General features: G+C 43.1%; 1 protein-coding gene across 2 annotated transcripts; it reads left to right on the top strand.

Moving 5' to 3' along the window:
• Positions 1 to 11512: 11512 nt before the first annotated feature.
• LOC115482269 (keratin, type I cytoskeletal 47 kDa-like) lies at positions 11513 to 22345 on the top strand. 2 transcript variants are annotated; one of them, XM_030221933.1, is made up of 8 exons: positions 11514 to 12172; positions 12599 to 12681; positions 13055 to 13211; positions 15956 to 16117; positions 16217 to 16342; positions 17140 to 17357; positions 19629 to 19687; positions 21984 to 22345. In XM_030221933.1, exons 1-8 carry the CDS (start codon positions 11585 to 11587, stop codon positions 22070 to 22072), a joined length of 1482 nt encoding a protein of 493 aa, XP_030077793.1. In that variant the 5' UTR covers positions 11514 to 11584; the 3' UTR covers positions 22073 to 22345. The 2 variants fall into 2 exon arrangements, with proteins under 2 accessions (XP_030077794.1, XP_030077793.1); XM_030221934.1 differs by lacking the exon at positions 19629 to 19687 and having other exon boundaries at positions 11513 to 12172.

Below are 22345 nucleotides of genomic sequence, written 5' to 3'. Positions count from 1 at the left end.
GAAAGAGAAGGACTGAGGACTGGCTCTAAAATTATATCTACTCTATATCTATCCCTAGATAAATAATCAGTGTGTTTTTCTCAGGGCTTTTTTTTGAGAGGGTACTTGGGGGTACTGAGTACCGGCACCTTTTCCATTGTCTGCTAAAATTGACTCATGGACCCTAAGTTTTAATGAACAAGCTCAGGCTCTACACACCAATTCTGCCTTGTCATAGATTCTGTGACTGGTTGCAGGGGACCTGGCTATTGTGGGGTGGGTCCCTCAGTGATCACCCCACCCTGGAAGTGTAGCCTAGCATTTGAGTACCGGCACCTTTTTTGCTAGACAAAATGCACTGTTTTTTCTAGCAAAAAAGGTGCCCGTACTCAAATGCTAGGCCACCCTTCAGGGGTGGGGTGATCACTGAGGGACCCACCCCACAATAGCCAGGTCCCCTGCAACCAGTCACAGAATCTATGATAAGGCAGAATTGGTGTGTAGGGCCTGAGCTCTTTCATTAAAACTTGGGGACCATGGGTCAATTTTAGCAGACAATAGAGAGGTGTGAAAAGGTGCCGATACTCAGTACCCCCTCAAAAAAGCCCTGTAAATAATATATATTCAGTGGCACTTAACCAGTTAATGCCACTGAGTATCCCCAATAACCAGCCATCCCTTACTGGATGGGTTAGGGCTGGGCTGGGGGCAGAGTTAAGGCGGCGCATTAACTGAGCCGGTTAGTGGCGATTTTTAGTCTGTTAGCCAGCTAAGTAACTGAACAAAGGTAGACCAGCAAAACAACTGTCTTAATTTTATGCACTGGAGGGTCTTTTCACTAAGCTGTGGGAAAAATGGCCCTGCAGAAGCAACGGTGGCCATTTTTCCCGCGCGTCAGGGCTCTAAAAAAAAGTTCATGTGGCAAAGGCAAGAGAACTCTTATCACATAGCCATGAGGCAGGGAGCTCTTACAGCCACCCATTGAGGTGGTGGTAAGGGCTCCCACAGTAACCCGCCAGTAACTGGGCAGTGCGTGGTGATGCCCGATTACCGCTGGGTTAGCGCCGTGCTAGGAAACAAATGTTCTGGCGTGCACTCGAGCTGGAACTACCACCAGCTGCCACGTTGGGCTAGCTGTAGTTCCGATTTAAACATGGGCTTTAAACATGTAAAAGGGCTCCTGAGTTAATTGGGCACCGATCTGAATATCAGCCAATGCCCAGTTATGTTCCAAGTTGGTGGACATACCCAGATATTTAAAAGTGCATGCATTTCAGTCCTACATTCGGGCTGTAGCACTAGAAATTCCCTTAAATTTTCTTTTCCATCCTAAGTAGAGAAGTGTGGTAGGCCGTGTTAGTCCACTCTTAAGGTTATCAATAGAAATCAAACAAAATAAAACATGGAAAAGAAAATAAGATGATCCCTTTTTTATTGGACATAACTTAATACATTTCTTGATTAGCTTTCGAAGGTTGCCCTTCTTCCTCAGATCGGAAATAAGCAAATGTGCTAGCTGACAGTGTATATAAGTGAAAACATTCAAGCATTACTATGACAGTCTGACAGGGTGGGAGGATGATTTCACAGTGAGAATACTGAAAGGTAACTTTAAAACCATTCAAGAACGTAAGACCTTTGAAGTCAGAATGATTGAATATTTTAACACCCAACAGAAAGGACTTAACAAGGATCTGGGGTTCCTAACCCATTATAAACCATAAAGCTGTATGTCTCTGTTGATCACCCCACCCCTCACCTATCCACACCCATCCTGTTAGAATATCAATGATATGCTTTGATGTCCCCATGCATACCTCCGACTCACCCCCTCCTCCCATCCTGTCAGACTGTCATAGTAATGCTTGAATGTTTTCACTTATATACACTGTCAGCTAGCACATTTGCTTATTTCCGATCTGACGAAGAAGGGCAACCTTCGAAAGCTAATCAAGAATTGTATTAAGTTATGTCCAATAAAAAAGGTATCATCTTATTTTCTTTTCCATGTTTTATTTTGTTTGATTTCTATTGATAACCTTTTCCATCCTATAAGGGATTTCGTTCAAAGAGACTTTTCTCATGCTTATTTTCTTATCAAGCAGTTAAGGCCTGGAATATGTTGCCAGTATCTGTGATATCTACTTCTGGTTATGCCTTATTTCGTAAACTGATAACCATTTTATTTAAGAAACATCTACTGTCTTATCTTTTGAATTATGTTTGTTAACTGAGTACTTCATTACTGATATTTTATTTTGATATTGCATTACTTCCTAGTTACTGTTACTGGATTTCTTATTGTAATCTGCTCCCAACCGTTTGGGTGTAAGCGGAATAAAAGCTCCAGGTAAAGTTAAGTTTTCTTACCGCAGAGGCTGAATATCGACTCCTGAGTGTCGCTTTGGCTCTTCGGTGTTGGGTACAGATGTATATGCAGACTATCAGGGAAGAGGACTTTGTTCCAGCAGTTCGCATGGCAATGAAGGTCTGAGTTCCACAGATGGACGATAAGGGTTAGGTCTTCTTTCCAGCATTACTATGGAGCATCACTTTTCTTTCGACTTATGCTGACATTTGTTGAAAGTGTTTACCCTACACCTTGGATAACCATAATTTGCTCATGGTTGTATTTGGTTTTGGAAATACCTTTTTCCTTTGCATAACCTACACCATAAGACTCCTGAAGCGGGTGCTTTTGCACCGAAACTCGGCAGCTGTGTCGTTTGGTTACTTGCAATAAAAATCATAATTTTGAGCGAGCGTCTCCTTTGTTGTTTTTTGGAAGAGCCAGTCTACCCTACTCTTTGGACTCTTTTTAGCATCACTGTAGCACTACATCAGCTGTACCACTTAGCAGGGGTTCTTTCACAATTTCTGGACTGTTTTGGTTTCTTTCACACACGCAGTTGAATGAAAATTAGTTAACTAACGCACAGTAGAAATTTTAACTCATGCTAATCAACTTATTGCAGACCCTTGGTCTAAAGTGGACATTTAAGTCTGTGGGTCTGATTTTCAGAGCTCCTAGCCATTTAAATCATTTGTCAAGGACTATGCAGCAATATTCAGCAGCACTTAACCAGAAACTACCACTGAATATTGTCTTTTAAAGGCCAACCTCTAACTAGCAAGGTTAGGGGCAGGCCGGAGGCAGAGTTGGGGCAGAGTAGCCACCTAACTGGTTAGTGGAGATATTTAGCCCTCTAACCAACTAGAAACTTGACTGACTATATACCTCTCTGCACCTGGACTAGCTTGCTACACACACCGTAACTTAGACCAGTTCCTTATATCTTGTTTAACTGTACAAAGAACTTGCCTTGAGTTTAGCCACCCATCTATTTATCCCAACTGACTCTGAGCAACCCATCTTGTCCCCATCTATATAGCTGCACTTGGCCCCTTGGCTGCATGGTAAACTGTATTGTAGAAAATCATTATCATCATATCTATCTTATTTGAATGCTCTAATGTGTGCTTTGTAGATGTTTCAGTAATATTATGCTTATTCGGTGCTGTTAAATGTGTATATTTTTCATCCTGTTTCATGGTAGTCCTATTATTATTTTTATTTTGTATTTATGTTTATATTTGGTCATTTTTACTATTGTTATGCTGTTAACAAAATTGTAAGTTTTGTGTTAAACTGTACCTGCTGTACACCGCCTTGGGTGAATCTCTTCATAAAGGTGGTTAAGAAACCCCTAATTATATAAAGTTAGGGCAGAAATAAGACTTTCCCAATTTTATGTGGTGAAGGTAACCAGACATTGGTCTCAATATTGACCACTGTGTGTTTAAAACGCATTAGCATTTTAGAAAATGCAGTCTTCTGTAAAATACATGTAGCCTCATCAAAGAAGTACATGGATATAGCAAGATACACATTTAAAAAAGCCAAATCTCAAAAGGAAATGTTCCAAAATGAGTGCCATCATGTGGGGCTCTGCATGTGTAATTTGCGCTAAGTACACATATTCTGCCAGATTCTATATATCGCGTCTTAATTTCCGTACAGAAATAGAAGCATATTCTATAATAATGCGCATGACTTAATTGGTTAACTAGCTAATTAGCGCTGTTAATTGGATGTGAACAAGCAATTAGCAACACTAATTGGCATTAGTTAAAATTTACACGAACAAGTCACTAAGCATATTTTGTAACGTGATGCGCATAGTTGAAAGAGGGTGTTGCTATGGGTGGGGCATGGGCATTTCTAAAACCTATGCGCCTTGTTATAGAATACACCTGCTCTGTGCCTAATTTAGGGGTCGGGATTTACTACTACTACTATTTGACATTTCTAAAGCGCTACTAGGGTTACGCAGCGCTGTACAATATAACATAGAAAGACAGTCCCTGCTTTGACAGCTTACAATCTAATGGACAAATGTACAGACAATCAAGTAGTGGCAGTCAAATTGGGGCAGTCTAGGTTCCTTGAGAGGTATCAGGTTAGGTGCCGAAGGCAACATTGAACATTGATTGAATAAATCATGGCGTAAATGGTCGTGACTACATTTGGTTGTGTGGAGAGGCTCTCAACGTATTCTATAGACCACGTGGAAATTTAAGCCTATTCTATAAAATTTAGACGTACTTTACAGAATACAGATAGGCATATTTTTTTCATGGAATTTTATAGAGTCTGGCACATAGGGGGAAATGTCTATAAATGGCACTGGGAAAAATCTCCAGCAAGTGCTATTCAGTAAAGAGCGCTCCAGGCTGAGTGCCTTTTACAGAATAGCGCTTAGAGCAGATTCCTGCACCCAATTCTGGACATGAGGACTTCTGCCTGTTCAATCCTGGTGTAAATCTTGGCACATAAGTTGGAAGCAGAATCCCGGTATTCTATAGCATTGCAGCTACATATTTGGAATGTCCCTGACCTTCCTATGACCACACCCCCCTTTTGGGTTGTACGTGAGACACTTTCAGGCTTATTTTCGAAAGAGAAGGACACCCATCTTTTGACACAAATCACAAGATGGGCGTCCTTCTCACAGGATTGCCCAAATCGGTAATCAAAAGCCGATTTTGGGCGTCCTCAACTGCTTTCCGTCGCAGGGCTGACCAAAGTTCACGGGGGCGTGTTGGAGGCAAAGTGAAGGCGGGACTGGGGCGTGCTTAACACATGGGCGTCCTTGACCGATAATGGAAAAAAGAAGGGCGTCCCTGACGAACACTTGGACGGCTTTACTTGGTCCTTTTTTTTTTTTACGACCAAGCCACAAAAATGTGCACTAAATGACCAGATGACCACCGGAGGGAATTGGGGATCACTTCCCCTTACTCCCCCAGTGGTCACTAACCCCCTCCCACCCTCAAAAAAATATTTTTTTCAGCCTCTATGCCAGCCTCAAATATCATGCCCAGCTCCATGGCAGCAGTATGCAGATCCCTGGAGCAATTTTAGTAGGTACTGCAGTGCACTTCAGACAGGCGGACCCAGGCCCACCTCCCCCCTACCTGTTACACTTGTGGTGGTAAATGTGAGCCCTCCAAAACCCACCACAAACCCACTGTACCCACATCTAGGTGCCTCCCTTCATCCCTAAGGGCTATGGTAGTGGTGTATAGTTGTGGGGAATGGGTTTTGGGGGAGTTGGGGGGCTCAGCACACAAGGTAAGGGAGCTATGCACCTGGGCACAATTTCTGAAGTCTACTGCAGTGCCCCCTAGGGTGCCCAGTTGGTGTCCTGGCATGTCAGAGGGACCAGTGCACTATGAATGCTGGCTCTTCCCACGACCAAATGGCTTGGATATGGTCGTTTCTAAGATGGGAGTCCTCGGTTTCCATTATCGCTAAAAATCAGGGACAACCATCTCTAAGGACGACCATCTCTAAGGTCGACCTAAATGTTAAGATTTGGGCGTCCCTGACCGTATTATCGAAATGAAAGATGGACACCCATCTTGTTTCGATAATATGGGTTTCCCCACCCCTTCGCCAGGTGCCCCTTTCGATTATGCTCCTCTTTGGGCATGCAACGTTATACAACAGGGCATACAGTAGATGTGCATGTAAATCCAAATTAGTGCCAATTAACTCTAATTGTTAGCACCAAATTTTGCTGCGTAAGCAGCTATTTTGTGACTTATGCCGGTAAGTTGTGGAATTTTGCAAACCTGCACATCTGATTAAGGAGCCATACTGGAAATTTGGCATTTCGAGGTGGCTTTGAATCCTTGAGGTAAGCACAGTTCCCCCCCTTGAGCTCTCCTCCCAAGCCCAGGCACAAACAAGAACTTAGTCATAAGTGCATAAGTGTTGCCATACTGGGACAGACCGAAGGTCCATTAAGCCCAGCATCCTGTTTCCAATAGTAGCCAATCCAGGTCAAAAGTACCTGGCAAGATCCCAAAACAGTACAATACATTTATGCTGCTTATCCTAGAATAAGCAGTGGGGTTTCCCCAAGTCCATCTTAATCATGGCTTATGGACTTTTCATTCAGGGCCATTTTACAAAGGTATGCTGAAAAATGGCCTGCGGTAGTGTAGACGCGTGCTTTGGGCACGCGCAGAATTATTTTTCAGCACACCTGTGAAAAATGCCTTTTAATATTTTTTGTTGAAAATGGGCGTGCGGCAAAATGAAAATTGCCGCGCGCCCATTTTGAGTCTGAGACATTACTGCCAGCCAGTGGCGTAGCCACAGGTGGGCCTGGGTGGGCCAGGGCCCACCCACTTTGGACTCAGGCCCACCCAAAATTGTGACACTCTTGCTGAGGCTGGTGGGGATCTCCAAATCTAGCCAGCTGAAGATTTTCTTTCCTTGGGCATCCAGCAGCTCTTTTGAGCTGACGCTGAGACCAGCCCTTCTACACATGATCAGGTTTTGCACATGCAAAAGCACTGAGCATGCACGGCCTGCCGGCAGCAGCATCAGTTTGAGGCAAGTGCTGCTGGCTGCCATTTGGAAGAGTGCCGGCTGCTCGAGGAGGAGGAGGAAATCTTCAACTGACAGGGTTTGGGGATCTCCGCCAGCTCAAACATTTAATATTTGGGGTTTGTGGGAAGGGAGGGGTGGAGAGAGAAGCAAACCGGAGGAGGGCCAAATTCCATGCCCACCCACCTTGGGCTCAGGCCCACCCAAAATTGGCCATCTGGCTACTCCCCTGCCGCCAGCCATTGACCTATCGGTAAAGTCTCACACGGAAATCGGGCGGTAATGACCTAGGCATGTCAAATGCCACTTAGCATGCGTCCAATGTGCGCGTCCGAAAATAAAAATTATTTTTCAGGCACGCGTATCAGACGCGCGCCACAAATGAGATTACCACATGATCCATGCAGTAGCCGGGCGGTAACTCCATTTTGGCGCTTGTTGGGCATGCGTAGACACTTACACAGCTTAGTAAAAGGGACCCTTAGGAAGCTATCACAACTATGTGTTATTTGACGCAAATGTACCATGAATGCCAGTGGGGACATTTTCCTGCCAGTGGGGACATTTTCCTGGATATATATATATACAGTATATATGAGTAGTGACTTTTCTAGAATTGCTACTTACACATACATGCTGGTTTCTATATGTAACTCCATTCTTTTAAAGGTGCAAAAGGAGAGCAAAGCTTCCAAAATTCCCTCCTTCGTATTTTAATAGATATCACCTACAAAAAGACAGATACTATTGTTCACTAGGTATATACCGTATTGTTTCTAATAAACGTCCAGACTATTATTACAAACTGTGGGCTTTCTAAAGTCCAGGGTGGGCTATTAATGGAGGTACCATTTCTGCTCTCCACCCTTCCTGTCAGTGATGACCACCATTTCTCTCATCCATCCTGCATTGCTCTCCTCCAATCTCCACCATCTACCACCGTGATAAACAAATTGCTTTTTTTACCTCTTCTCAGTGTCATGGTACTGGGCCAGTGAGGGGCCTTGAGCATCTGTTCATGATCAAGGCTCCACACCAGTCCAGCTCCATAACCAATCATCACGGGGGTGGGGGTGGAGGAGAGCAATTCTGGTTACTGCAAATTCCGGGGGAGTGGGCGATTATTGAGAGGTATCTAAATTTGACTTTAAGATTAAATTTTACTGGGTTTTTTAGTGTTTAAGTGGGGGGGGGGGGGATTATTAGGGTGGGCTAATATTTGAAATAATATGCTATTTGATAGGGCAATGTTTGAAAGATCACAGGCAGGCACAAACATGTTCACCCACAAACAGGATTTGAAAATTATTCTCCTTATTTAATGCAGGTAGAAGTGTGTGAACTGTTTTCTTCCCAGAGAAACTGTGGGATTATGTCGGGCGAGAGAAAGTATATGTGCTGATTTCACTTGAAATTTGCACCAGTACTTTTAAGTGCAAACGTTAAACTGCCACAGAAGTACACACTTTCTACCACCAGCCATATTTCCATCGGGAAATTGTGTGGGGACCTGCAACTTTCTCGGGCTAATTTGAAAGTTGCTCCATCACTATTATTATTATTATTTATGATTGTTATCAAGCTGCAGTGTTCAGTCACATAACTGTGTGTTTTACTCCACACTTGAGTGACCCCCCTGTGATTAAACTAGAAAACTAGGCTTTCTGGTTATGGCTTCTGTTTTCCAAGAGCAATCTTGTTGTTCTCTCATAAGGCCTTTTGTACTGGAATCGACCAACTAGAACACAACAGTTAGTCTTTCAGGCTTATTTTCGAAAGTGATCGCCGGCGATCTTCCGACATAAATTGGGAGATGGCCGGCGATCTCGCAAAAGCGGCGAAATCGGTATAATCGAAAGCTGCTTTTTTGACACCATCGCCGCTTTCCCGTCGCCAAGCTGGCGAAAGTTCAAGGGGGCGTGTTGGCGACAAAGCAAAGGCTGGACATGGGCGGGCATGGGCGTGGCTACCAGATGGCCGGCTTTTGCGGATAATGGAAAAAAAAGGAGCATTAATCAGTATTTCGCCGCTTTTACTTGGTCCTTTTATTTTCATGACCAAGCCTCAAAAAGGTGCCCGAACTGACCAGCTGACCACCGGAGGGAATGGGGATGACCTCCCCGTACTCTCCCAGTGGTCACCAACCCCCTCCCACACTAAAACAATAAAACTAAAAACCTTTTTTGCCAGCCTGTATGCCAGCCTCAAATGTCATGCCCAGCTCCCTGACAGCAGTATGCAGGTCCCTGGAACAGTTTATGTTGGTTGCAGTGGACTTCAGGCAGGTGGACCCACGCCCATCCCCCCCCCCCCCCACCTGTTACACTTGTGGTGGTAAGTGTTGAGCCCTCCAAACGCCCCTAAAACCCACTGTACCCACATATAGGTGCCCCCCTTCACCCATAAGGACTATGGTAGTGGTGTAGAGTTATGGGGAGTGGGTTTTGGGGGGGGGGGATTTGGGGGGCTCAGCACACAAAGTAAGGGAGCTATGCACCTGGGAGGTATTTGTATGTTTTTAAAAAATGTTTAGAAGTGCCCCCTAGGGTGTCCAGTTGATGTCCTGGCATGTCAGGGGGACCAGTGCACAACAAATGCTGGCTCCTCCCACAACCAAATGCCTTGGATGTCGCCGGGTTGGAGATCGCCGGCATTTTTTTCCATTATTGCTGAAAAACAAAACCGGCCATCTCAAACCCGGCGAACTCTGGCATTTGGCCGAGCTAAACCGTATTATTGAAAAAAAAAGATGGCCAGCCATCTTTTTTGATAATACGGTTCCAGCCAGCTGTAGCACCGCCGGCGACGTTCGATTATGCCCCTCCACGTGTCCTTCTACTGATGACACATTCTGGATCCCTACCACCCTATCTATGTAGCGGGTCTTCTTCAAGAGAAATTTGAAAACTTTAGAGTAGATTTTAAGCACAAAAGGCAGTCCTATCTTTGCCCGCTTAGTTATGCCGATGCTGGCGCTGAATATTCGGCTGGCACCTGCATGACTTCCAGGTTGGCGGCTAACTCTGATAATCAATGCTGGTGCCCAGACATGGCCCGGACATAGCCTAGGTAAGATTCAAAAAGCAACCACCAAAGTGGGGAAACTGAATCCGCCACGAGGAGAAAAGTTAAGAACAAAAAGTAGCGTGATCAACACGACACTTCCAAAAAGCCAAGAAGATGAATAATTAAAGGTAGTTCTTTAATGAAGGATGAGACTCGACACGGCACCGTGTTTCGGTGAACAGCGCCTGCCTCAGGAGTCTGTATGTTGTCAATGCCAGTAAATAGAACTGAAGAAAGAACAAACCAAATCAAGCCTTTAAAAAGACTAATGGTAAGTGTACCAGGCAGTAGGTAAAAGAACCAACGAGACTGTGAGGAAAATCGAATGCAATGAGGGCCCAACAAGAAAATTGCTGTGTCAGGTTAGATTCAACCTGCAGCAGTCAGCAGCTTTAGCATGAGGATACTTTTTCTTTTCACTAAGGCATTTCAGGGCTACCTGGACTAAGTATTCCTCTCAGTTCTTGCCTGATTCTCTTTGTATTAATGTTGTCCCTTAGTTTTTAAAGATTTATGTCTGTACCCTCGCCTTTAACTCAAATGTTGATTGAACTTTGCAAACCGCTTTAAACTGAAGTTCATGAAAGGAGCTATAGCAAATATATACAAACTAAAGTAAAATTGAACAGCAGTTCACTGCTTGTTCTACCACGGGGAGCACAGTTTTCAAAGACATTTGATTGCTCTAAATGAAAACACTCCTGCTCAAAGCACAGGGTTCTGAAGTTCACGATATGCATACTTCTTTAACTTAAAAAAGATGAGTTCTTCGACTATGTTTAGATTGGAGCAGGAAAATAACCTATGTACCTTCGATTTTCAAACACGTGCATTGTTTTATCCCCAAATAGTCACAGGCAGAAATAGTAGATGTGCACGAGGCGTATTTTCAAAGCACTTAGACTTACAAAGTTCCGTGAGTAACCTATGGAACTTTGAATGTCTAAGTGCTTTGAAAATGAGACCCATAATATGATACAGTGCAGGTCCCATTTGTAGTCAGAAATTTGCAGTTAATACTCAGTTAAAGCTACCTATGTAAATGTGTACATTTCAAAATTGAAGGCCACTGAAAATCGTATCATGATTTATGTTCATGGCAAGCAATTTTCAAGCACTAAGACCATTATTTATCATTCGCTTGCATGTCTGAAGAGGGCATGAAATTTTGTCTGGGAAAAGAAGAACTCCAGCTGAAATGCTGGTTGGGAAAACTTGATTAACATGCACCGGCTTGGAATATGAGATAAAGACTAGTGCCAAAATAGAAAAAGGGTGGATAAAGAAAGATGACTGCAAGCATGTGTGGATGAAATAATGACATGAATGCTAAAAAATAGAATTACTCAGCTTCCCCATAATCAGACTAGGGAAGGCGATATATAGCAAAAGTTTCACGCTGCTGCACCCATGTTACAGCCAATAATAATGAACATCCTAAGGGCAAATGTACAAATAAGCTTATTAATAATGATAATTGATCTATAGGCAAGAGATAATAAGCTGGCACTAAAGGAAATTGGACTGACACACCCTTCCAGTTTTATATATATAAAAGCTAAAGGCTAGCCACACATCACACTCCCCTCTGGAGCTACATTTCTACTCTTGGTAAAGGTGCATCTATACTGGGGCACAATGGCTTTTCAAGCTGGCAGTGTATCGATTAGGAGAGCAGGTGGAAGCATAAGTGGGCAGCATGGAGGAGATAGTTTGTGGGGCCAGGGAGGTAGTGGTGGACATGTTGGAAGCCAAAGTTTGAGAGTTGGTGGTAGTCATGGTGGTTGGCAAGCTGGATCTGGTGGTTGGCAAGCTGGATCTGGTGGTTGGCAGGCTGGATCTGGTGTTGCCCATGCTGGATCTGTTGTTGGCCATGCTGGATATGGTGTTGGCCAGGCTGGATTTGGTGTTGGCCAAGCTGGATTTGGCTTTGGCTTTGACCAAGCTGGATTTGGTGGTAGTGGATTTGGAGATGGTGCTTTTGGTAGTGTCCAAGTAATTGGTGGTGAAGGCCTTTTTCCTGGTAATGAGAAGGAGACTATGCAGAATTTAAATGACCGTCTAGCTGCCTACCTGGACAAGGTGCGTTCCTTGGAGGAGGCAAATACTGAGTTGGAACGTAAAATCAAGGAATGGTATGACAAACACCGCCCTGGATCATCCACTGGTGGACCGGGTCGTGACTACAGCAAATATTACCAGGCTATTGATGATCTCAACAAAAAGGTAAGGAATCACAGCAATCACTGTATATTAACCCTTGTTTTAAAAGCAGCTATAACATAGTAGCTATTCAACCAAATGAAAATAAACGACCCCATGAATTTAAAATAACTCACTGACATCAACCATACTTCACTGGTGACTTTTAACAATTATCAAAATTTTGCATCTGGTCCATTACACGTAGTTATGTAGCTCAACCTGAGTAAAGAAAAATCCAAACATAACCATTCCTTTTACAACTTTGACAGGTGAGAGAAGAGATTATTAAATGCATAAATAATCTGTATTAATATGTGTGAGAGACAATTATCCAAGCAAATATGTGTTTTTTTAGAGGCTGTTTTTGTAAACTGGAAAGGAAAACTATTAGTCAGTCTGTACCATCAGACACTGACATCTTTCTCTGTGCATCCTCCTGTCTTCTAGATCATTGATGCTACTATTGATAATGGTCGAATAATTCTACAGATTGACAATGCCCGGCTGGCTGCTGATGATTTCAAACTGAAGTAAGTGGAACAAGCTATTTTGATAATACTACATGTCTAAACCACATCATGTGAAAGAAGAGTTCCTTAAAACTGAAAACAGCAGCCAAATCTATCTCCTTTCTCTGTCTAAGCGCTTTGTATTAAGGTCACCAAAACAACATTTGAAAACGCAAACATTGCCATAAATCCAATGACCATAAATTTATGCAAGCTCAAACAGCAAAGGAAAGTTTGCATGTAACATTTTCTATACTGCATTTCATGCAGCACCACAGGGCTGAGAATCCAGAATTGATGTTTATTGGGAATTAGAAAAGGGGGGGAAAAAAATGAGCAGGTAAATTTATTTCCATTCTAAATCATTTTTTTCTTTTTTGATTTCCTTGCTCAGGTATGAGAATGAACTGGTGCTGCGCCAGAGCGTGGAAGCTGACATCAATGGTCTGCGCAGAGTCCTGGACGAGCTGACCCTGACTAAGTCTCACCAGGAGATGCAAGTGGAGAGCCTGACTGAGGAACTGCTCTTCCTCAAGAAAAACCATGAAGAGGTACGAATACTTCCTAATTTCTTGCAAGATACTCCTGGGTGCTGCCGATATTAAGTGGCTATCTGGTTATCTTAGGACAGCAAAGAGGCATTTCTAATGTAAACAGGCAACTGCACAGCCACCATAGCTGAATATTGGTGGCACTTGAGTAACCCCCTGTGGTCACTCCAGACTCGGATATGCAGTGCTAGTGCTGTGTCTGGATGGGGGTTGGCGCTGGATGTACAGGTCAGTTCATAGCAACCAGCGTTTAAAGAAATGCTAACTGCCATTGGGTGAATATAGTCCCCAGATTAGACTGCAATTGAATATTCCCTTTAAACACATTTTAAAAAAGAAAACCACACATATTACAGTTTTCTTGGTGCACCAATTGGGAATATTCCCAACTGTCCTTAGCAAAGGTACCCATGAACTTGACATATGCCTATCTGCAGACACCCCACTTCTTTCACTAGGGCAGGAATAAGGCATAGGTAAACTAGGCACATGCCTAAGACCCACATGATTAGGAGGGGCCTGTCAAATGGGTTGGTTCCATGGCTCCCAAGGAAGATTTTTTACCTGGCAAGTAAGCAAGCTGGCAGAAAGAGAATTGGGGTCACAGGGACCAGAACTCCCCCCCCCCCCTTTCTATGGCAGCAAAAATTGGGAAGTGATACTTCTTACCTGCTGCTTCTTCCTCTGAAGTCAGAACCATCCAGAACCCCACTTTGGAGAGTTTTAAAATGGAAACACAGGAAAGTTACATGGAAGTATTTTTGAGACAAATAGGAGGGAATATTTTTTTCACTCAGCGAATGGTTGGGCTCTGGAACTCTTTGCCAGAGGATGTGGTGACAGTGGTTGGCATATCTGGGTTTGGACAGGTTTCTGGAGGAAGAATCCATGGTCTGCTATTGAGACGGACATGGGGAAGCCACTGTTTCCCTGGGATTGATAGCATGGACTGTTGCCACTGTTTGGGTTTTTGTCAGGTGCTTGTGACCTGGCTTGGCCAATGTTGGGGGCAGGATTCTGGGCTGCATGGACCATTGGTCTGACCCAATATGAGTATTATGCTGACATCATATCATATCTCTGTTATTTGAATTTCAGTGCTGTTAAATGTGTATATTTCTGATTTGTCCTATTATTAGGTTTCATTTCCCATTTTCAAGTTGACCTCATTTATTGTATATATATTTGGTCATTTTACTATTGTTCTGCTGTTAACAAAATTGTACGTTTGATGTTAAACTGTTCCTGCTGTACACCGCCTTGCGTGAATCTCTTCATAAAGGCGTTAATAAATCCCACCAAATAAATAAATACTTATGTTGGTGCTGGGGAGTGGCCCTCATGTCTGTTTACTTAATCCCTTCCCTGTCTTCCACCCAGTTTTCTCCTAGGTCCATAGGCTCATTAACTCACTCAAACAGAACAACAATGTGAGGGGTGGTGGGTGGAACAGCAGGCCATAAACCCTGATTTAAAAGGATCAGTGTGGAAGGCTGTCACTGTGTGGCTTCTCTGAAGGCTTACCCAGCCCCTATTTTTATAATGTTTTGGAGGCCATTTTAGTAGGCTTGAGCAGTGTTTATACAAATACTTAAAAAAAAAACCAGTTGTTATCATTTACAGCTGCTCATGTGGACTTAGGCTTTGGAGGGGTGACCGAATGGGCAACTGTGCCTACTTCTCTGGTGCTATAAATGCCTCTTTCTGCACCCATAAGAAACAACATAAAAATAATCTCCTCATGAGGGCAATTTTCAAAAGCCATCTGAAGATAAAAATACACACAGGTGGTTGTTTTAGTGGGCGTTAGTGTCATGACTTATTGTTTAGACCTGAGGTTCTCAACCCAGTCCTCAGGATACAGCCAGCCAGCCAGGTTTTCTGGATACCCACAATGAGTATGCATTGAGACTACTACTACTACTACTATTTAGCATTGAGAGAGAGCTTCATACAATGGGGGGTAGTGCATGCAAATTTATTTCTTGCATATCCTGAAAAACTGACTGGCTGGGTGTGTCCCGAGGACTGGGTTGAGAATCCCTGGTAGATCATGCTTGGCAGTTTTCAATGTTCCAAACCTTACAGTAGCATAAAATATAACATAACAAACATCATTAAAATCTGGGACCAAACACATTAGAAAACAGAAAATCAGCAAATCTGAAATCCAATAAACATGACTACTCATTTATATGACCAAATAGCCAAGCCTTTAGTGATTTAGAGAAGATCCGATTGTCTTTGACTGCAGCTGCTCTCTTCCACACCCCAGAAGTTGATGTCTAGGCAAGCACCTACCTTTCTAATGGTAAAGCCAATCCTATCATGATTGGTTTATGCATTTCTTTAAATTTGCGTACTGGTTGAGTAGTGGATGGGATTAATGCCCCAGTACTATGACTGGGCTCTCCAATGCCTGGAGCATGTTAATTGCTCACTGTTTGCCCCCCCCCCCCCCCCCCCAATTCAAATCAAGATCCTTGGCACCATCCCTCTGTCGTTAGCTCTAGGCTTCCTGTCTTGGAAGGCTGGGTATGTAACTTGACAAGTGCACGATTTCAGGGTTCCTTATGTTGTATATGTTATATTATCGACAAACTGTGATATCTTCATTACTTGTCCTCCAACAGAAGATCAAAGCTCCTGGATAAGACAATAATACCTGGTAATGAAAAAGAAAAATTCTCTGTTTGGCACTGCATGCCTGCATTTAAAGACATTTTCATTTTCTCTGTTTCCAGGAGGTGAAAGGTCTGAAAGGAACCCCTGTTGGAGATATAGATGTACAGATGAATGCCGCAGCAGGTATTGATCTTACCAAGATCCTGAATGACATGAGAGCTCAGTATGAAGGTTTAGCTGAGAAGAACCGCAGAGAAGCTGAAGAGCAGTTCCACAAAAGGGTGGGTGATTCTTGTCTGGCCTACTCTATCAGGCAAAATTGATAGCAGAAACCCATTTGATTATCAAGAAATGTAATTTCTTTTCTTTTGTCCTCTCAGAGCGGTGACCTGAAACAACAGATTTCGAGCAACCTTCAGCAAGGTCAGACCAGCAAAACCGAAATGACAGACCTCAGGCGTTCTCTTCAGGCTTTGGAGATAGAGCTGCAGTCATTACTTGCCCATGTATGTGCCAACTCACTTTGGACAGCTTTTGTAATGCAAAGTTTTTGAAAAATGAAGCCTTTGTAAGCAGGCTAGCAGAGGAGGGCATGAAAAGCAACGCTTGTGCACGCATTTTCTATCAGTGTTTGACTGGACTCCATTAAAAATTACCTCACTCTTGTTAGATTGATCATGTTCAGTAGGGTTGGTCTATATTCCACCTTTCCAACCCCTACAGCTGAAATTCTCATCCCTTCGAATGAACAGATAGATTGAACTAGACCCAAATGCTCTGTTTACATGAATCGACAAGTGCTAACCAAAAAAAGGTGGAATAGCACATGAGTTTTCAAGACCACTCAGGTCCCTTCTTCTTCAGATGTGATAGAGCTGTAGTATTACCTTTTCCCAGCAGCATGTCTTTCGTCAATTTTTAAACTCTTCCAGAAATTTCTGAACTCCAGTACACTACTGCAAGGATGCAAAGGAATGCAGAAGAACTGATTTACATGCTACTCTGCGTTATGTTCTGAGCTTTTCTTATTTTAACTGGGCATTTTTTTTTTATTATGCATTTTCTGAAGTTTCCTTTAAGTTCTTTATGGCCATTCTTTACTTTTTTAAGTTACTTTGGTAAAGCATTTTTCTAGGAGTTGAGAGGCTCATACTGAAAAAGATTCACTATTGAAAATGTAATGGCTATAGGAAACATTATCCATGCTTGGTGAGCATACAATCTATATATCTCATGGGCAAAAATTGTGCTTTATCTGTTTGATGGGCATCTTCCTCTTCCTCTTCCTCTTATGCATTGACAGAAAAAAACTCTGGAAGAAACCCTAGCGGAAACAGAAGGGCGCTTCTGTCTTCAGATTGCGCAGATGCAGGCTACGATTAGCAGCATTGAGGAGCAACTGGCAGCCATAAGAGCAGACATGGAGCAACAGAGCTCGGACTATGAACAGCTGCTAGACATCAAGACCCGGCTGGAGAAGGAGATTGAGACCTACCGACGCCTGCTAGATGGACAGGGAGGGTAAGCAAAAGGCACTATTAGAAAAATAATCCTTTCAGTTCCTAAATTTCAATTCCAATGTTATCGCAATGAAACCTAAGCTCACGTGGCTGCCCTTCTTTGGTGGTATGGTTTCATTTGGACCTGATATTTAGAAGCTCTTCTCCAGTTTGACTACTGTAGCCTTTGAGTTAAGAGCTTGTGCCTAAAGGGTCCTTTTACTAAGCTGCAGTTAAAAGGGGGCCTGTGCTAGCGTCAGCTCATGATTTTTATGTGTGCTGAGGCCCCATTTTACCGCAGCAGGTAAAAGGCTGACTTTTTGTTCTCTCGACAAGAAATGGCCATGTGGTAAATGAACCACTTACTGCGTGGCTATTTTTTTTTGGGGGGGGGGGGGGGTAAGGGCTCCTGCGCTAACCTGGTGGTAACCACCGCAGTACATAAATAGAAAATATTGCTGGAGCGCCGGAAATGGTGTGTGTTGGAGGTGGGAACTACCGCCGGGCTCCTGCAGTAGCCTGGCAGTCGTTCCGGATTGGCGTGCGGCAAGTCCATTGCCACTTGCCAACCCTTTAGTAAAACGGCCCTAAAGTTCGGTGTGTCCTTCAGACTTATGCTAGTATTCTATAATGCAATTATATAATTGCCTCATCCTGGTGCCTAACTTTATGTGACCTATAGAGACTTATCCCCTACCTGGAGAGTGCAGGGTGGTGCATGGGTGGAGCATGAGAAGTTTGAGAAATGATTCAGGCGGGAATAAGGTCGCCCTACATCATCAGGATAGTTATCTAGATAGCAGGACCAAATATCGCCACTATTCGGACACCACCTGCGCTGACAGCTATATCCTGATTTTCAGCACCGGCCACTATCCAAATAGCTTATAGTTAAATACCGGAGTGGACATTTTTAAAACATGCAGACCGAGGTGTTAAATATTGACCCATTTATTTTTACCTGCATTATTTAGGAAAACATAATTGGGTGAATATTCAGCCCGTGTCAGACAGTACTTTTTAAACGCCATCTGCCATAGGCTTTTTATTCCCAGTTATTGAGCGCTGGGCTGTACCTGGATACCACTGCTGAATAAAGTTGCTGCTAGTACTTATCTGTGTACTGGAGGTATTCAGCCTCTTTGCTGTCCAAACTGTATCCAAACGGTTAGCCAGTTAGTGGACTGCATACCACCATTAACCAGGTAACTCCTGGCTCTGTCCTTCAGCCGCCTCAGCAGTACCCAGATAGTGTCACGGGAGTCCGAATAAATATTAATGTCACTGAAATTCCAAGTACGGATCCAGTCAATAAAACTTACCCAGGTAGGATCTGGATTCCTCCTGAATAACAACCCCAATACATTTTAAGTTATAAATTTGATTAGGGCACATAAATAAACTGAACCATGTATGATTTTTTTTTTCTTTCATATACACACAGACACAAAGCATTCAAACTCAATATCAACACCATTTGACTGCTATTTCTTCAGAAGCAGCAAAGTCCATGGCTGTGAGCACTCAATATTTGTCCCATAGTAAATGACAGCAGATGTAGCCCAAATGGCCAATACAGTCCACTTTGGGTAGACGTGCATGTAAATTCCCATTCAGAACCCAAAACCAAGTCCCCCTTACCTAAGCTATTAAAGTAATATCAATTGTCTTGTAGGATTGTCACTGCCAGTCCATGTCAAGGCAAGGCACAGTGGCCTAGGTGCAACCATGACTAAACTAGGCCAAGAAGTTTGAACATGGCTCTCATGACTATATACAGCTTGCTGAGCAAGCCCCAGCTTTGTCCCACTTCATGCAGGCTGTTGTAAAAACAGGATCCATCTCCTTGCATGGAATGGAAATAGATGGCATTGATTTGTCTTCTTTCTTTTGACATGGAGTTACATGGCCATCCAAATTTTAGTTTGTTAGAAATTCATTCTTCTTTTCAAAAAGAGGAATCTACTTCTGGTATCCTGAAGACCTCATAAAATTCCTTTGTGGAGAACATGAAGGATTCTTTCATTGTACCACTGAATATTAACTACTTGTAGTTGCTTACTTAAAGCAATGATTATATTACTGCACTCTCTCCTAGATAGGGTTTGGTCACAGTTTGAAAATATCAATATTATGATACAAGAATTTGAAAATATATTTGCAAGTTTCAGGACACTCACGAATACTTACATGGTTATGGCCTTTTTACTGACTTGCACAATCATGTTCAATTTTTAGTGCCATTAATAAGAAAATAGGAAACACATTTCAAATCTTAATTTCTGCGTTGCAGGTCAGGATCTAGCAGCAGTGGAAGTTCCTCAAGCTGGTCCTCGGGCCAAGCTGCTAAAGGTAATGAGCTTCTGCAGGGGCTCAGCCTAGCATAGGTGTAAGGAAGAGAGGGCATTCCCCCCTCCCACCCAGGGCTGGTGGTAGACATTCAGGGGCCCAGGGCAGAAACCGGGAAGGGGGCCCAAAAGCTGGCCTTCAGCCTATGCCTCCTTTAGCTTGAAGCAGGTTTGGTATCCCCTATAGTATGGGGGCCCAGGGCAATTGCCCTGTTTGCCGCCCCCTAACGCCGGTCCTGCTTCCTCCCCCCCCCCCCCCCCCAGCATTTTGTTGGGTAATGCAAAAAATTACTATGCCCCTCCCTTGGAGAAATTCCTTCCTACACTACTGCAGCCTGGCGTTTCTCAGCCTCGACGCCAGGCCTGTTTATAAATTCAGAGCAAGCCATTAAGAATTTGTAACACCGTTTTTTACTACTAGGATGGCAGGACTACAAACTGCAAAACATTTTGCGCCGGACATCAAATAAAAATATGGAGACTGATATTCAAAGGGTTTGAGATAGGGCATGTTTACTAAACTACGCTAACCAGGTAGTGCATAAATTAGTGCATGAACACAGTAACCTGACATGACAGTTAGCATGTGCTAATTCACATATTTTTGAGTGGTAGATACTTATTCTGTAATGGAACCTAGGCTCTTTTATAGAATGCTAACGTAATCCGCTATCTGCATGCCTAACATTTAGCAACTCACAGTTACACCAGCCATAGACCTGGCTAAATGCGACAGGGGCACGCCTAACCTACAGTATTCTATAAGTTGCCTGTGTAAGTGGAAGCCCCACCTAAGTACCGCCTATGCTCCTCCCCTGTGCACGCCCCCTTGCAAATACACACTGTGTGTGCTAGGTGGCTATTTGGAGACTAGCACATAGGTGCCCAGCTAGCATTTACATGAGTATCTGCTAATATTCTAAACATTTACCTGTGGAATGCACGCATAAATGTCTGCACCTGTCTAGGTTATACGATTCCCTTCACCTGCTTAGTGTGTTATGAGGTGAGAAATGAGCAGGGAACGGGTATGAGCTACGCATTGTGGTTAACCCAGATGCATGTTTCTCTACACTTACCACGTGGTAAAGTATCTTCTGTGTGGCAGCTGTATAGGGACATGTTGTGGGAACAAGAGAAAGCCCAGGCTCTGCACTTAATTCACATTCATTTTTGTATTTTATGCCATGGTAAGTGCAAACCTTTACCACACTTTAGTGAATGGACTCTTTGAAAATTTACTAGGGCTGAAAATTTCACTAAACTCCTAAATTTAAAGGTGCCTAAACATTGGGTGGCAAGAGAGGCAGATTTAGGCAGGGGAAGAAAAATTACTTTACTGCTCATTTTCAGCAGTAGACACTTTAATTAGGATCATAAATCTAGGCAAATAAATAGCAGACCTAAATTTAGAAGTATAACCTTTTAAGCTCCTAAATATAGGTGAATTTTCATTTGAAAACATAGGGGGTAACATTTAACCTTAAGTGGCCAGTGTTTTTTTAAACACTGACCATCAGGGTGTTTTTTTTAAATACTTCTTTATTTAGCACCAGGCCTTACCCAGACACCAACAATGAATATTCAGGTATTTGGCATTGGCTAGCAATTATCCAGGCACCACCAATATTTAATGCTGGTACCCCAATAGCTATCTGGACAAGGTGTGACAGCTATTATACTATCCTAACTTGCTCAGATATTTATCTGGGTGCCACGGCTCCACCCCAGACTGCCCTGGCAGTACCAGGATATGGGCTAATTGTACAACATATGCACATATGTTATTGGACGAGGGAATACAGTATTTCTAGGATGGGTGGGACAAATTGCTTGTTCTTTTGGCCGCTGTCGGTGATAGGGTGCTGGGCTTGATGGACCCTTGGTCTGTCCCAGCATGGCGATGCTTATGTGCTTATGTACTAATATTTGTGCACGTATCACACACATAAATGTTTAGAATAATGGCATTTATGCATGTATGTGTGCACATACGGTACACATATCAATCACAACATTTTGCCTAAGCGCCATTCCTTCAATATGTATTTAACTTGCATAGTGCGTATCTCCAAGGGGGCATACACTTTTTCTTTAATGCCACTGAAAATACATGAATAAGTAGTTTTTATACGTTTAATGGCTGCTGCTAAACGCTGAATATCTAACCCTGAAAATAAGAAGCAAGCGATACTAACAAAATAAGCTCAAGTGCTCGCTATCTACATAGGTGAAAAATGAAATACGCTTTATCAGACATTGGAAGAGCGCTGTTAACGTTCTGAATCTTTGATTTTTAGTACCAAACAAGGTTACAAAAGTGAGAACAATTATTGAAGAGATTCATGATGGAAAAGTCGTCTCAACCCGGGTTAAGGAAGAGTCCTAATGGAAAAGTTATGTCAACCCACTAGAAGGTTGCTGATTTGGAGAAAGGGAAGATATCATGCTGCATTCTTCCTTCTGAAGCCAACCTACATATCTGCAAAGGAGACGCCTGACCACTTTCCAAACTGGCTGCCCTCTCCACCTTCCACCCTCTCTGGAAAGATCTACTGCAAGATTTAGAATTTTCTTTTTATTTTAGTGGGAATCTTAAAATGAAGTGCTTCTCATTTCTCTTTGCTTGATGTTTCAATAAACTTTCTGCTGCAAATTCTAA

The sequence above is a fragment of the Microcaecilia unicolor genome, chromosome 12 (assembly GCF_901765095.1).
Source record: "Microcaecilia unicolor chromosome 12, aMicUni1.1, whole genome shotgun sequence".
NCBI classification, from domain to species: domain Eukaryota; kingdom Metazoa; phylum Chordata; class Amphibia; order Gymnophiona; family Siphonopidae; genus Microcaecilia; species Microcaecilia unicolor.
Note: the sequence above shows the minus strand (reverse complement) of the source record. Positions and strands in the feature narration are given on the sequence as shown.

What these genes read in the sequence shown, in the direction of transcription:
- LOC115482269 (XM_030221933.1), top strand. Translation starts at nt 11,585, where the DNA reads ATGGCTTTTCAAGCTGGCAGTGTATCGATTAGGAGAGCAGGTGGAAGC. An exon ending in TTGATGATCTCAACAAAAAG is followed by an intron (nt 12,173 to 12,598) that starts GTAAGGAATCAC and finishes CCTGTCTTCTAG; the next exon opens with ATCATTGATGCTACTATTGA. An exon ending in CTGCTAGATGGACAGGGAGG is followed by an intron (nt 17,358 to 19,628) that starts GTAAGCAAAAGG and finishes TCTGCGTTGCAG; the next exon opens with GTCAGGATCTAGCAGCAGTG.